The sequence below is a fragment of the Dama dama genome, chromosome X, assembly GCF_033118175.1.
Source record: "Dama dama isolate Ldn47 chromosome X, ASM3311817v1, whole genome shotgun sequence".
NCBI classification, from domain to species: domain Eukaryota; kingdom Metazoa; phylum Chordata; class Mammalia; order Artiodactyla; family Cervidae; genus Dama; species Dama dama.
This window is the reverse complement of record NC_083714.1, coordinates 113,505,552-113,520,474: the sequence shown is the minus strand read 5'-3', so window position 1 is coordinate 113,520,474 and position 14,923 is coordinate 113,505,552. Positions and strand designations below refer to the sequence as shown.

The window sequence follows — 14,923 nt, the reverse complement described above, 5'->3', positions numbered from 1 at the left end:
TTTTTAATTTTTTTTTATTCTGTTTTAAAGTCATTTTAAATAGTTACTTTCTGTGTGGTTACACTTCCAACTGGATAGTTAGGGTTTGTTTGTTTTTTGACATTGCTTTTGGTTTAGAAACATGTAAACTCTCAAGTCGAATCGATATTGCAAGAACATTCAGAGGAGTAAAGCTTCCACCCCTTTCCCTGGCAGTTTGTTCTTTACCCAGAGGTAACCATTTCTAAAGAGAATTAGAAAGCTGGCTCTCAATTCCTTGTACAGTTGCTTAGTATCACAGTGCAGATGTATCACTATAACTTCAAAGAGGGACTGGCTGATGGGCATCTGGGTGTTTTCAGCCTTTTGCTGTTACACTACTGGGCCAACTTGACAAGGAAGATGTCCAAGTGCACACCTATGGTAAGCATGTTAAGATGCGATTTGGTGGGAGTAGTAGAAAAACTCGAAAAGAACAGTGGCTTCAACAGAATTGTTTATTTTTCTCGAACATAAAAGGCAGGCAGAGCAGGGCAGCACAGGGCAGTGCTGATGTGATGGTTCAGGGACACTAGGTCCTAAGGGACCCAGGCTCCTTAAGCACACTGAATGCTCGACTTCCATGCTTCGTGGTCCAGGGTGGCTGCTATGGCAATAGCTGTCACAACCACATTGTAGCCAGGAGATAGGATAGGATGAAGAGCATGCCCTCAATCTTTACACCTTCAGAAGAACCATTCTTCTATTCTCCACCTGTGCTATGAGGGATTCTGTACCTGGGAGCCTGCTACAGCTAGTACAATCTCATTTGCACTGTTATCTTCACTATGGAAAGCTACTCTACACCCAGTGGGATGTCGTCTCTATCGGTGTTCCCTCTGCTCCCATGGAGGGGAGCAGGGTGCATCCACACCTATGGTACCTCCTCTTAACTGCTGGGGAGCTTCTTGACATCCAAACTTCTCTAGGCCATGGACAGCTCATTTCTACCTAGAATCAGTTCTTTAGCTGTTCTTCACCCACATTTTCAAACACCTGATGTTTCTTATAATAAGTGTTCTTCTAACTTACCAATGGCTCCTCCAACTGCCATGAACCATAACCTTAAATGTCTCCTAAACCAAGCCCATAACCTCCCCTGCACCCCTTAAACCTACGGCTCCCACCTATTTTCTTGACTTAATTAATAGAATGACCTTCATCCAGGAGAGAACCTCAGTTGGTCGTCAGCCCACCCTTTAACTCCAGCCCAAATACAAATACAAAGAGCCAAATACCTTGGAGTTGTTATTCTTTGCTTTAATTTGGGCTCTTGGGGGCTCCTTGTTGCCTGTAATTCAGGCTCACCAGCACTCTTTCAGTTCAATTATTTCTGCAGGTCTGTTTTGCTTTGTGCGCGACCACTCCCGCCTGCTGTCTGAGATGACTTCCTAAAAAACAAAAGTTCAGCACAACTGTTAACACTGGTTTTAACTTTTCGGGTGGGGAATGGGAGAAAGGGTTGGTTTAGGATGACAAGAACCTCTATTTCTGAAATGTTGAGATTCTTTTTTTTAAAACAAAGTGTATTTTTGTATGATCAAAAAAATAAAATAAATAATAGGGCTCCCTTGGTGGCTCAGTGGAAAAGAATGCACTGGCCAATGCAGAAGACATGGGTTTGATCCCTGGGTGGGGTAGATCCCACATGCAGCTAACTAAGCCTGTGCACAACTATTGAGCCTATGCTCCAGAGCTCAGGAGCTGAGAATACTGCACCCACACGCCACAACTTCTGAAGCCCGCATGCTATAGAGCCCATGCTCTGCAACGAGAGGCACTGAAGTAAGAAGCCCACACATTGCAATAAAGGGTAGCCCCTGCTTGTTGCAACTAGAGAAAGCCCACGCAGCAAGACCCAGCATAGCCAAAAATAAATTAAATATATATATACTTTTAAAACTAATAAAGTGGATAAATCAAGAACACTGTTCTCTGATTTCCTTGTCTTCAAGATACATCCCAAACTTCACTTGGTACTCACCAACAATGGGCTCCTGATGCGAAGAACCAACTCACTGAAAAAGACCCTGATGCTGGCAAAGATTGAAGGTGGGAGGAGGAGGAGAAGGGGGCAACAGAGGATGAGATGGTTGGATGGCATCACCGACACAATGGACATGACTTTGAGTAAGCTCCGGGAGTTGGTGATGGACAGGGAAGCCTGGTGTGCTGCAGTCCATGGGGTCGAAAAGAGTTGGACACGACTGAGCGACTGAACAATGGGCTCTCATCTCATCTGACAGTACTGGATTTCCCTGTTCCCACAAATGGCTCTTTCCCCACCTGCCAGGTCACAGAGCTTACAGGACCCCTTCCTCCCCATACATTAAGACCCCATTCAAGTACATCATCTCCATGGCCCCTTCCATCTTCTCTGCCTAGGTGTTCTCAGAGTTGACTATTTAAGACTGAAAACCACTAAGAGCATTCTGATCACAAATGGATTTGATACAAGGAATCTTTGGGAGGGCTGGAGGAATGTGTCAAGGATGACACCAGAATCACTGGATTTAAGAACAGTCTATTGAGGTTGTCATCCAGGCACTACCACGATCACTACTGCATCTCATTACTCACAAAGCTAAAGACTCACTGTTGAAAGGCTGATTGAATCACTCCAACTGTCCAGCATGTCTCCTTAACCTTATCAGCAGCCTGTAGAGCAGGAACACATCTCTCCCTCACTCCGCCTTCCAAACCTAACCACAATTCAGAATTCTAGCTGCAAGGGAGTCTAGTGATATTCGGGTATCTAGCCTCTGCAATGAAGAAAGGAATTAAAAGATGCAGGATGGAAACTGAGTGCCAACTGATAGTACCCAACAGGAACACTGCTGTAAGAAGTTAAGAGCAGAGTGGTCATAACTACAAGCCTTGTCTATTGGGCCAAGCAGGTTTGGACTTGATGCTAAAATGTAACAGAAAAACATGAGGTCTGGAGGGACAAGTGACATAATAAAAGTCCTGTTTCTGAAAAAAATATTCCTAAAGATAAAGGATTAGCCATGATGAAGCTTCTGTAGTCCAGCAAGGTCAAAGGCAATGTAAAAGTTTTCTAGGCCATCAGAGATTAGGTAGAGAAGGATCTGAGAACCATCAAAATAGAACTACAAATTGTCTTCTGAGTCTCACTTCCCTGAAATCTTCTAGTCTGTTTCAGTTCATAGAGACTATAACCTGGCCTAAAGTTATCTATAGGGAACTGACCATCAACAACACTTTAAAAAAAAATTGACAACAGTAATGTTTTAGGAAAATACATAGGAACACAAGGTACTTCAATTTTCTCCTTTCCTCAACAGGTTTATTGCCTTTTAAGAAAATTTTTGTAAAATATAAATACAAAGGCAGAGAATTTACTTACAAAGTTAAAACACAGGTTTCATACATAAACACACACTTCAGAAAATTTTAGTTTTATGTACAATTTCAAGCAACCTCAACATATTATGTTAGTTTTCAATATTTTACAGGGTACAGAAAAAAATAGCTCAAAGTCTTCTTTAAATAAGAGCATAAAATGTTTAAACATATAAACAATCCGGTTTGATGCGTGAAAACTAATTTCACAGCTTTTAAATTAGGATATAAAAGTTTCATACAATTAGTTGTTGTGTGTGGATATGGTTTGAATTTATATTACATACTACTGGATCACATCCAATAGCATTGACCTGGCCCGAGCAGGTACACTGTAAACAAAACATAAAATTACAACATCGCCAAGTGCCTTCCCCGAATTCAACCCCCCAAACCAACCACACAGTTCTGACCCACACTCTCAACAGTTACGGCCTCTGTCATGGGAGCTTTACGTGAAATTAAGTCAAAGTGTGGAGCTCCTTTTCCTTGTTTTGTTTTTTTTTTTTCTCCTTAAAAAAGAAAAGAAACAAATGTTCCGAGTAAAAACAAACATATCCCAAAGCATGTGTGCACTGAAAAGTAAAGAAACATTTTTAACAACTTCATAAAAACTGACTTAAAAGTTTAAAAAGAAAAAAAACTTATTTCTGAGTCCTTCCGACTGGAGTCATGTCTCTTATATAAAGAAGAGATATTTTCATATGTAATAGTGTCCCTTCTTTACAGAAATAGTCGTATTATGACACATATGCACAAGGATAAACACTATGACACACTGTACACGGCGGGCCCCGGCGAGCTCACCAGCAGTCGTCTGAGCCCATGTCGCTGGGGTGGAGCCACTCCATGGATGAGCCCAGCAGAGTCTGAAGCTCGTTCGTGAACTCCACCAGATCTAAGAGCTCCTTGCTTTCAGGGTTAAAGGCTTCTAGGTCTTTGGGGCAAGAGAATAAAAGGCTTGCTGACACTTGCCGGTAGAATTCAGCCTCCGCAATGGTGACAATTTCCACGTTTGGGAAATTGCAGCGAAATATGCGGGAGGACATTTTCAATTTCTTGAGCACGTCGGAAAGCAACAGCCAGTTCCGAGGCCTGTGCCAGAGAAAGGACAGTGGTTTTGAGTTTCTGGCAAAATTAAAAGCTCTTCCAGCTATGAACTACCTGTCTCCCAGTGGTAACAAGGACCAGTTATTTCTGCTTTGATTACTTCACTCACTCCACTTCTCACTAAGATCTACTTCTAGTGGGGAACTCTAGATCCATCTGCATGTATTAAGAGACCATCTAGGACAGATCAGCCAATTTAGACCTAAGTGGGAGCAGCACCCATGAATGAGCCTTGTCACAGGCTGCCCCGGCACCTCTGGAACTGGTGGACACATCCCAGGCAAAGGCTTGGTCCCTCAGTTCCAGCCACAATTCAGGTCACCCTGTCTAAGTGAGTCTCCACCCACCCATTCCCCCGCCCCCAACCCGTTCTAGTCACGAGGGAAAACTAGTCTGTTTGCGAACCCAAGGCAGATGGCAAGCACCTCTGTGATCTCTCCTCTCTTCTGACCCTCATGGACAGAGCATGAAGAAAACAGGCAAGGTCGCCTGTCTTTCCTTTCCCATACCTCCAACCTGCCCCTTAATGTTGTTGGGAGTGAGGCTTTCTCAAAGGAAGGGGGTACAATCTTTCCCTGCTGTCCCTTACCACGCTTCATGAGCTCTATTCCTAAGACACTGTCAGCACGAGGACAGATGGACAGACACATTCCCAGGCTCACAGTCCAAGGAGGATGCTACTCCTTAAGCAAGGGGTCAACACACAGCAGAGCAATGTCTCCTGACGTGTTCACTCTGGAGGATTGGGTACAGGGGCACAGTGGCCTGACCAATGGGTGCAAGACTCGATCTGACCCAGTCCGAGGATGCAGAAGATCCCAGGTGTCACATACAGCTTTCCCTAATCTTACACAAGGAAAGGCTACATCTGTGTCGTCCAGTGGACCTTGTGTGCCTTGGAAGGCCCCTACAGTGGTCCTTTCTGGGGGGCTCCCACGGAGGATTCTTTCCCCAAGACTGTAGCGACTGAAACTGTGAGCAATTCCAGCCACTGGCTCTTGTGTCCTTTGGGCTCTGGGGTGTATTCCAATGAGGGTGGTTTGCTGGGATCCCCCACCCCACCCCACCCCTTTCCTGGCAAAGTTCTACTGCAGTATGTGAAGTCGGTGGACACTTGGTGAGGAATTCACTCACCCCCCACCCCTCATCTGCTGCTTTTCAACCTCATGGCGGGCATGCTCACCCTTGAGCGACGGACACTTGGACATTATAACACGGCAAGAGGGGGCTTTCTGAGAATTCGAATTCGAACACGTCGCTGCAGGTGTCATCATCATCGTCCTCGTCCTCTGGTCCAGGGGGGTTTGCTAAAACGTCATAACCACTTTCATCATCTGGTTCTAAGGGAGGGCAAACGAGAGAGAGGGATCAGTTAAGCCAGAACAAGATTCCAGCTGTTCTCCAAACAGAAAGTCAGCCCTGCTCATGGCACCCGCCCCAAGCCTTCATCCACCCTAGAGAGAAAATTTCTGTAACTCATGCACGTCCTCCCTGCCCAACTGAAACGAACAAGGCTGCTCACCACACACAGAGCTGCCATAGAAATCCCAACAGGCACCACTGTTGCTATTGCTATTGCTGCTGCTGTCATCATCATCGCGACCCTGCAGGTCGTTTAAATAATCTGGAGAGAGGGAGGGAAATAAGGTTAACACCTGCTGGGGAGAGGCAAATGCTGGTGGAGGTCGGGAGAGTCTCACGCTGGGGCTGGCAGGTTATCTCCAGACAAGTCCCTCTGCACATTCCTCCAGGTATCTAACTAAAAGCTGCACATGCATCTACCCGCGTTCCCGAGTGACAGTCCGCCTCATCGCCCCTGCCTGCCAAACAAAAGCTAGGCCTGGCCAGCTCAGAATTTTCCAGCCATCCCATGCAACACCCAAGTATGTATCTGTTTGACAGACTAATGTTATGCCAACTTTCCCAGTAAGTGAAAAAGGAGGAGGGGTGGGGGTGGGGGGAACCTGGCCCATCTAGATACCTGAACCAGACCATTTCGTGATCTCTGTCATACCTGTTAAGAACTTTTCCATCAGTTCGCTGTGGGTCATTTTCATGATGGTTCTACCTGAGTATGTCGCCAGGGTGGGGTCAGCACCATAGGAGAGGAGCAAGCGGACAATTTCCAAATGATCATTCTCGACGGCATCGTGGAGAGGCCTAAGAGAGGCACGGGGGATTGATTATACCAGTGGACATGATGTTTGCCTCTAACGACACAAAGGCAAAATGGAGTGTGTGTGGTCAAGCCGCTGTTTCACCAAGGAGGGGAGTGTATAGTCACTGCCGTTCCACATGGGGAAACTGAGGCACTGTAGACTGGCCCACTGTCAAATGATGAATCACTCTATTATTATTTCTACACTTAACCCTTTATAAGACAGATGAAGAGACTATCTCAGGCCTAATTCTCAAATGCAAATCTCTCTTAATCCACTTAATCCTAAGGAGGAACTCAGGCTATGATGAAAACTTTCCCAATGAACTTAAATAGTGACAGACTGTAAGAAGATAACTTATGGGGGGGCGGGGGGAGGAATTCCAACATCACGGAAGCCAACATGACAAGCAATTATTTACACCATTTAAAGAAAAAAGATTGCTGTTTCTAAAAGAAACTAGGGGCAAAGTAGAACCTCTCCTGAAACCAACTTGGAGATCAATGATCAACCCTCTGGCTCAGAAGCAGCCGGCAGGCAGGGTGAGTTCTCAGGAGGGTACAGAGTCCTTCCTGTGTCTACTGGGACTGGGAACACAGCCCACAGTCCCATCTGGAAAAGAATGCTTTTTGGAAACCATGAACCACCAAATACATTTCAGTTTTGCTCATTTTATGACTGTCAGGAAAGCCCTAGTGCCCTGCCTCCTGGTAGCATCCCAGGCACAACCCGGAAGATGCTTGGGCTGACTCAGACCTGGGCCTCTGGCCAATAAACCGAGGTCAAGGACAGAGTGGGGGCCAGGGGTGTGGGTGACCACGGCAGATGCTCTGAAGCCACTGGCCCCTGGCCCTGTCTGTACTCCAGGGACTGTCAATGCACGTGTACTTTAAATATGGTGACTGAACAGATGCTGGTAAAGAGTCTGGGGTCGTAAAAGGCAACACCCCTGATTATCTGTGCAGGTTCAACATTTTCAGGGATTTCTATCCATGAGAGCATCACTAAGTTTTAAAAGTTCTATGTAAATTTGCCAGAAAGATGTTTGATTCCATCAGTGTGCTTACATGGTGCTCACACTCCATCTTTCCTCCTGGGGTTCCTTCCCCACCACTCACCTGGTCCCATCCTGGGCACTGCAGTTGACATCAGCGCCATATTCAAGGAGGTGTCGTACAATATTGAGCCATCCCCTTGCACAAGCTTCGTGCAGGGCACAGTAACCCGCGTTGTCTCGATGGTTCACATCACAAATTTTATTCTCCAGGCAGTACAAGACTACTTCCTGTGGGAAGAAGGTAGGGGATGCCATCAGACCACCACACAGTGAACCTTCCAAGGGTAGCCTTTCCATAGCCTGGCAGTGCCCACTTTCAAAGGCATAGATCCTTGGATCTAACAGCTCACTGAAGTGTGGTGGGTGTCCTGGTGAGGTGGCAAAAGCTTGTGGGAAGGGCTTGGAGATGCAGACAGCGTTGTCTAGGGCTCTGCTGCCCCAGTGGCCTGGCCCCGGGCAAGCTGCCCTTGAACTTCTCCCAAGCTTCCAGAGGGCTGCTGAGAGGATGTATTCAGATAGCCATGAAACCCCTCAGTCCAGGGGCTGGCATGGCCCATACAGAGGTGCCACGGTTGCTAACATCTTAGATGACACAAGGCCAAGTATAGACCATTCTCCCTTGACTGGTCCGTTCCGTCGATGGCAATAGTTGACAACACACATTTAAGCATTGATGACTGGTGCTTAAAGAGAACTGAAATCCACTGAAGAACATCCCTCAGGTTAGAGAAGGAGGGACAGACACCCAGGTCAGCCACATCCTCACACCCCCAGTGAAGACCCCAAATCAGAACCTGGGCCTCAAATGCTATTTGTATGTTCAATAGAATCAAACAGAAGCTTTCTCTATCCATCCTCCAGGAATGACAAAAAATGCTCCAAATAACCCCACCCTCTATTCTGCCTCATTCTACCCCACAAACTACACATTTCAAGAAGCAAATAAAACAAGTCTACCCTTCCCCCCTTCCCCGAAGGTGTTCTGTGTCAAGAGTATGCGTTAGAATCACTGTTATTAATCTTACTTCTTTGGCGTGTTAAAATATTAATATGAACTGCTCCCAGTTAGCAGAGTGGTAATTTATTCAATGTTTTATTACCTTGATTAAGAAAGTTTTCAAACACATCGAAAGCACTTGCCACCAGAAAACACATTATACTTGTTTTCTTCCAAGTCATGCCCAGCAGAGAGCTGTCAGGTTCTGAGAGCCAGGGGTAGGCAGAGTGTGCAGGCAGCCCAATGTACAGTCCACTTTGTAAAGGGGGGCGGGATGGGGTCAGAGCAGGACTCCTTGTGACAACTCTTAAAGTAACTCATCTGTGAAACCTACAACAGGGTCCATTCCAGCCACTCATAGACGTAAGATGGGTTCTGTAAAACCTTTTATGACCTTTGAAGGACATGCCAATCAAAGGTGACCACTCACTTCTGAGTGAACTTGCAAGTTCCATTTGCTTAGTCCATGAACCTAATGGGGCGTGTTGGTAAACCTGGCCATCGGTGAGGTTAATGTGGCAGCTCCCTTCCAAAACAAGGGGCGGGGAAGGGAAAAGGCACGCCCATGAAGGTGTTTCTTCGTTCAGATCCCAACCTGCCAGAAAGCCCACAATGCTCGGGCTCCCAGGCCACCTATCCTAAGCCCTGGTATCCAGGATACCGCATGAAGCTGCTACTCCCTTAGCAGGCCCTCAGTAGCCAGACTCAAGTGGACGGCCGCAAGCTAATGGAGCTGCGTGCCCCCGTCAGAGAGAGGCCCCGTCACGTGGCTCCAGATCAGGTCTGAACGCCACCAACTGTTGTGTACAGATCAGTTTACCCCAGGTCCTGGCGGCCTGCCTGGGTCCTACCAACCAGAGGTTTATTTGCTCTGACAATCATGGCCTTCGCCTGGAAACCTTCATTGCTACCAGGGCCGATTCAAGGGGACCTAGAAATGAAAGGCCATCAAAGCTGACAGGTAAGTCAAATCTCTGTTCCTAGAGGACATCAGCAAAGGCAGCAGGAGCCCCATGGCCCAATCTGACCTAACTCAACCTCGCTGATGCTATTTACACAGTGCTTCTCGTTGCCCCAGATAAGGACATCTTCCGTCATCCCATGGGAACCCAGGAGATGTCAGGAAAGGAAGGTAGTACTATCCTCATTGAACACTTAAGAGAAATTGAGGCCCAGAGAAATTAAACCCCAAGTTCAATTAACATGAAGTACTAGACCTATAATTCAAGTCTTTGGTATCTGGTTGGCTGGCAAGATTCAAAAGGCCCAAGGGATGCAATCTAGCCATGATGAGCATCCCACAGGCCATCTCTATTGGGGTCAGTGGGCTAACCACACTCTCCTAGCTGGGAGGGAGTTGGTCTCTAAATGGATGGCAACTGCTGTTACCAACAGAGAGAAAGGTGACAAGGTCAGGCAAGTCTGTCTGCCCAACACATCTTTTGGTTTATTTTCTCTGCTAGAAATGGGAGTGTTTGAAGGGCAGCCCACCCATTTCCAAACAAAATCGAACTGTTTTTGTTGGACAACTCTCTGTTAAGCGGCTATAAGCTGAACGCCATTAACCGCAAAATGTAACCATAAAGGCCATAAACCCGACATTGTTAATTAATTAAATGCCTCATTAACTTTTTTAAAAACATGATTTATTCAATTCATAGAAAATTTAACCATTACCACTAAGCGCACACGCATGGGGTTGAACATTGGCATTTTAGCCTAAGAGGCAGAAGCCTTTTTCTGGAGAGGGAAAGGTTTGAGGTCTCTGGCCATGCAAGTGATCTACTGAAAGCAGATTTGAAGCCAGAGCGTGTTTCTAAACTTCCAGAACCAGATCATTATGACATAAAGCTCAGATCGCCTTTTTACTGCACATGATATAAGCAGAAAATCACCAACAATGAATGGTGAAGACAAAACGTCAGGAAAACCCTCCCCAAGTGCATTCAAAGCACACCCTTATTTGGTTAAGTAAACTATCCCTCAATGTTAAAAGGTTTAAATTGTCAAATCTCCCAACTGGGCCATCATCCCAACATTTAAAATTCTGCCGAGAGAAATCCCAGAAAGTTGGATAAAAAAGTTGAAAACGTTCATCTATATATAAGTCACAATGATCAGTATCAAAACTGATGATAATCAGTGTATAACCTACGTGTTGAAATGTACATTTGAAGAAAACCAAGTTTGACCACAAACATTCCCATGGCCTCCTGTGCAATCGAAGGCCAGGTAGGCTACAAAAAAAAGTATGGATCAAGTGCCCGTTGGTCCAGACCAAAATGGACCAACAGGCACTTTGGTCAGAGTCACCAAACCAAAATGGAAACTTTTCTTAAAGGACCAACAAGGGTCTTTTGAAGTCTCTGGTCCCAAAGGGAGACTGGTGGAAATGATGCCAAGTAGGCTCCCTACCCCACCCCTCATCCCAGGAGTTTATGTTCTCAACCACAACTAGTACTGAGCAAACACTTGGCACGTGGGGCCTAGCTTAGCACTATGTGCAACAGACACTCTGTCCTCCTAGGTGCTGCTGTTCTCTGCTCTTGGGAAAACCACTTGGGTGCTCCTTGGACTTAATCTTAAAGTAACTGTGTGAACCATCAGAAAGTTCTCTCTAGTTAATGGAGAGGTCTCCGAAAGACATGTAGATATAAACAACAGCACATTCAACCCCTGAACTAAGCACAGGTGCTTCTAACTTCCCACCCACAGTCATGCCTTGGGGGGCTGAGGTGGGCATATCTCAAAGGGCTTAGGGCATTATGGACAAGGGGACAGGGGTTCCACAGAGCTGGCTTGGGGTGTGGGAGCTGGGGGTGGGGGAGCCAGGGCTCCCGGCCCGCATGGATCCTGCCACTCCAGTGCGAGTCCACACCTCCACGCGCTCAGCCTGCTGAGCTGCATTTTACTGTGACCATTCAACTCCCAGAGGGCTGATGCCAGCTTGAAAAAATGCCTCTGCCCTGTGGGCTATTACATCACAATTGCAGCTGACAAGTGCGGTGGGGGAGGGGCACAGGGCGGAAGGAGTCATCTATCTCACAGAGGTTCTATGGTCGTCATCAGCTGTGCTGGGTTTGGGTTGGGATACAGTGGTTCTGGTTAAGGACCAAACCCCCTCTACCATCAGCCCCGGGCTCCGGTACCCTCTCAAAGAAACCCTTTAGGTCTGCCCCATCACCACCCCTACTCTGCACAGACATTTCCCACTGTTACTCCATGGTCGGGGTGGGGGGTGGCGGCGGCATCACTCTGCCTCCAAACGGCACAGCAGCCAAAAGTAGAGTTAATAACTTCTCTCCCCCTTGCTAATCAGAATCCAAAAGGGCTCATTAAAATTCCCCTAGTCGCCAAGCCCTGGGTTAGGTCAGATTTTATATCAGAGATAAGTGAGCCAGACTGGAAGATGCCAAAGCAGTCTACCTGCCTGAACATGAAGCAAACATCACAGAGGCCTTTCTTTTCACACGAAAGAGCCCGCAGCGAGAGCGGGGGGCTAACGCAAACATCCCGCGGGAACATCCAGCCCCGCCCCCCACGTGGAGGAGAGCTGGGCTCTGAGACCCCACTCCCCGCCCCCGCCCCCACCCCAGCCAATGGGGCCCCCACCCCCGGAGCGGCAGCCGGTATCCAGCGCACCTAGGAGGATGCTCACCTCGTAGCCCAGCCGGGCAGCCCGCTGCAGGAGCGTCTCGCCTGCGTTCTTATTGACAATAAGCCTCCGCGCTTCTGGTGGCATCGGGCGGGACTGGGTGGCCTCTGGCGGAGAGCTTGCGAGGGGCAGCTGTGACGTATGCGAAACTGGTATCAGTGGCTGCAGACGGTCCAGGGGCTTCTGGTCTTGCTTGGCCGGTGACAGATCATAGTCAGAACTGGGCTCGGGCCGCTTTCGGAACCTCCGGACGGTCACCTACCAAGAAAGCGGGCAGCGCGCACATTGTGGGATGTCCTTCCACCATAGCGCTTTCCCTCGTCCTCTTTTGTTTGGGGGTGGGGCTAGAGGAAGAAGGAGTTTTTTTACTAGCTGGAAACTTTAGCACCACCCAGGAGACAGGCCCCCTAGAACAGGGCAGTGACATTTTGGGGGAGGGCGTTCAGGAAAAGGAAACCTTTGTCCCCAGAAGCGGAGAAGTGGGCAGGCGGGATGCGCTGGCACGACCCGGGGGGGGGGGGGGGGGGGGGGGAGTGCTGGGGGCAAGAGGTACCTTGCCATCGGCATTCTCCACGTAGTAGTCCCCTGGCAGTGGCAAGCTGCGCCTGGGCTCCTGTGGGATCAAATGTTTGGTTTTGCACAGTCGCTTCCCGGATGGTTTCTCGCTGTTGTCGGGGTATCTCTGTAGCAGGGAGGCAGCCTGACAATCCTCCTCTTCGTCCGTGCACAGCACATCTGTCTTCTGGCTTTCTTTAATTTTCTGCTGTTTGGCAGGCAGCCTCGAGCCTGCCGTACAGCTTGGCTGACTCTGCTTTCTGCCGGTTAAACTGGTGGATGAAAAGCTCCTCATGGGCGGAGAGCCGGAGAACACAGGCAAGCCTAAATCCGGAGGGGGCGGGGGGCAGGCGGGCGGGAGGCAGGGGGTGGGGAGAGAAAAAGCAGGCGTTACACAGTTGTAGCCGGTGCGGAAAGAAAAGCCTATTGTTACCACTGATCACTGGAGCGGCTTCAGTTTTTAAAGATATACCAATTATGTTTTCAAAGCATTAATATTTTAATTATCCCACATTCAAATGCCAAATGGCAAGTTGTTTCAAAGGGCCCGGATGAGGGGGGCAGAAACCAGCCCTTCCTGCTCTCCAGCCCCCACCCATGGGGGGCCTTGGGTGCTTGGGACGTGGAGACTGGGGACTGCCTGAGCCTGGAGTGAGGGGTCACCCAGGGCCTCCCTTCCTTGCCCAGCCATGAGCCGGGTGAGGAGCAGCCCAGGAAATGGAGCTCCCTCCTCACGGTATATTCCAGAAGGAAGTGTGGAGGCTGAAAGGACCTCATGGAGAGAACTCCCTGCCTGCCACATGCTACTCTGTCAACTTGGATGGAGCTCAGGTCCCCTCCAGGGCCCTTTCCCACAGAGAGCAGGTGACCCATCCTCCAGGACCACCCCCCCACCTCAGTCCCCGGTGCATACCTTGTTCATTGTCACTGGATTTGAGGGACTCTTCCGACCAGGTTCTGTTGCCTTTGGTTTCTGCCCTTTTCCTGCCAGGCTTCTCTTCCGAGATGTTATTGCCCTGGGCAGCAACCTCAGGCTGAGCTGCCTGGGTCACTTCCTTCCTGCCCTGCCGGCCAGGTTTGCTCTCTGCTGCCGACACCTGCTGCTCCCACCGTTCTCTAAGGTGCAGCAAGTGGCGTTGCTTTTTGGGATGGAGCCCTGTTAATTCAATGCACACCTTCAGGTTGGTCAGCTCACTATAATGTGGGTCTTCTAAGTGGTTAGAGGAACTGTTTGTCATTTCCCTCTCAGGCCAGTCATCTAATGGAGAAATAACTACAAATTAATCAAAAAGCCCCCTGGGGCGGGGAACAAACTGTCATACATCACTGTGGGGGGGTGGGGTGGGGGGGGAGGGGAAGGGTGTGGTCACTGTGGAACTTGTCACCAAGTCTCGGGAGGGGGAGCCTATTTGTCTTTGGTCATCTTTGGGCTCCTATACCTGGCTTGGGACAGGGGAGGTGTGAGTGGCTTGCCCCAGGGCTCCAAGGTGGGACTGGAACCTTCCACTGCTCCACCCCAGGACTTTACTTCCCCTGGGTGCCTTGTGGGGCCGGAAGCCGAGCCAAGCTCACCTTTGGAGACCCGTCTTCGCTTGGCTTTCAGCAGCGGGTCCTCAGGGAGCTCTTCCACAGTGGTCTCAGTGTGGCTGCTGTCCCCTGAGACCTTTCGCTTTCTGTCCACCCGGAGGGTGGGGCTGTGTGGCATGTCTGGGGCGGCCTGGTCGGCAGAGGGATCGCTCACCGGCTGCCGGTCCAGGAAATATTTCTCCACAGAAACATCTTTGTCCTCTGGGGCTTCAAAGGGGTCGTGTTTGTTTCCGGCACTATAATCGCCTGGGGGGTGGGTGGGGAGAACGGGGGAAGGAAGGAACAAAGGTTACCAGGGGCAGGCAGGGTTGGGGAGCAGGCGGGACCCCTACGCCCGAGGTAATCTGCTACCAATAGACCCTCCTTTGGAGACTGGGGGCCTCCCGTCCTGGAAGCACAAGACCCTCGGAAAGACCATGTCC

General features: G+C 48.9%; 1 protein-coding gene across 10 annotated transcripts in view; it reads right to left on the bottom strand.

Annotated features, from left to right (window-relative positions):
* Positions 1-247: 247 nt before the first annotated feature.
* The window catches only part of BCOR (BCL6 corepressor), a 118,521-nt gene continuing 103,845 nt past the window's right edge, over positions 248-14,923 (bottom strand). For 5 of the 10 annotated variants that reach the window (XM_061137293.1, XM_061137292.1, XM_061137295.1 and 2 more), the window contains exons 7-16: positions 14,487-14,747; positions 13,828-14,172; positions 12,913-13,238; positions 12,363-12,617; positions 7,769-7,935; positions 6,506-6,651; positions 6,014-6,115; positions 5,675-5,831; positions 4,189-4,476; positions 248-1,409 (exon numbers count right to left, since the gene is read on the bottom strand). In XM_061137293.1, coding sequence (XP_060993276.1) covers positions 1,346-1,409; positions 4,189-4,476; positions 5,675-5,831; positions 6,014-6,115; positions 6,506-6,651; positions 7,769-7,935; positions 12,363-12,617; positions 12,913-13,238; positions 13,828-14,172; positions 14,487-14,747 — 2,111 coding nt within the window. In that variant the 3' untranslated portion in view covers positions 248-1,345. Of the gene's footprint in view, positions 1,410-3,297; positions 4,477-5,674; positions 5,832-6,013; positions 6,116-6,505; positions 6,652-7,768; positions 7,936-12,362; positions 12,618-12,912; positions 13,239-13,827; positions 14,173-14,486; positions 14,748-14,923 lie in introns of those variants that run through there. The other 5 variants (XM_061137300.1, XM_061137301.1, XM_061137296.1 and 2 more) reach the window with 4 other exon arrangements.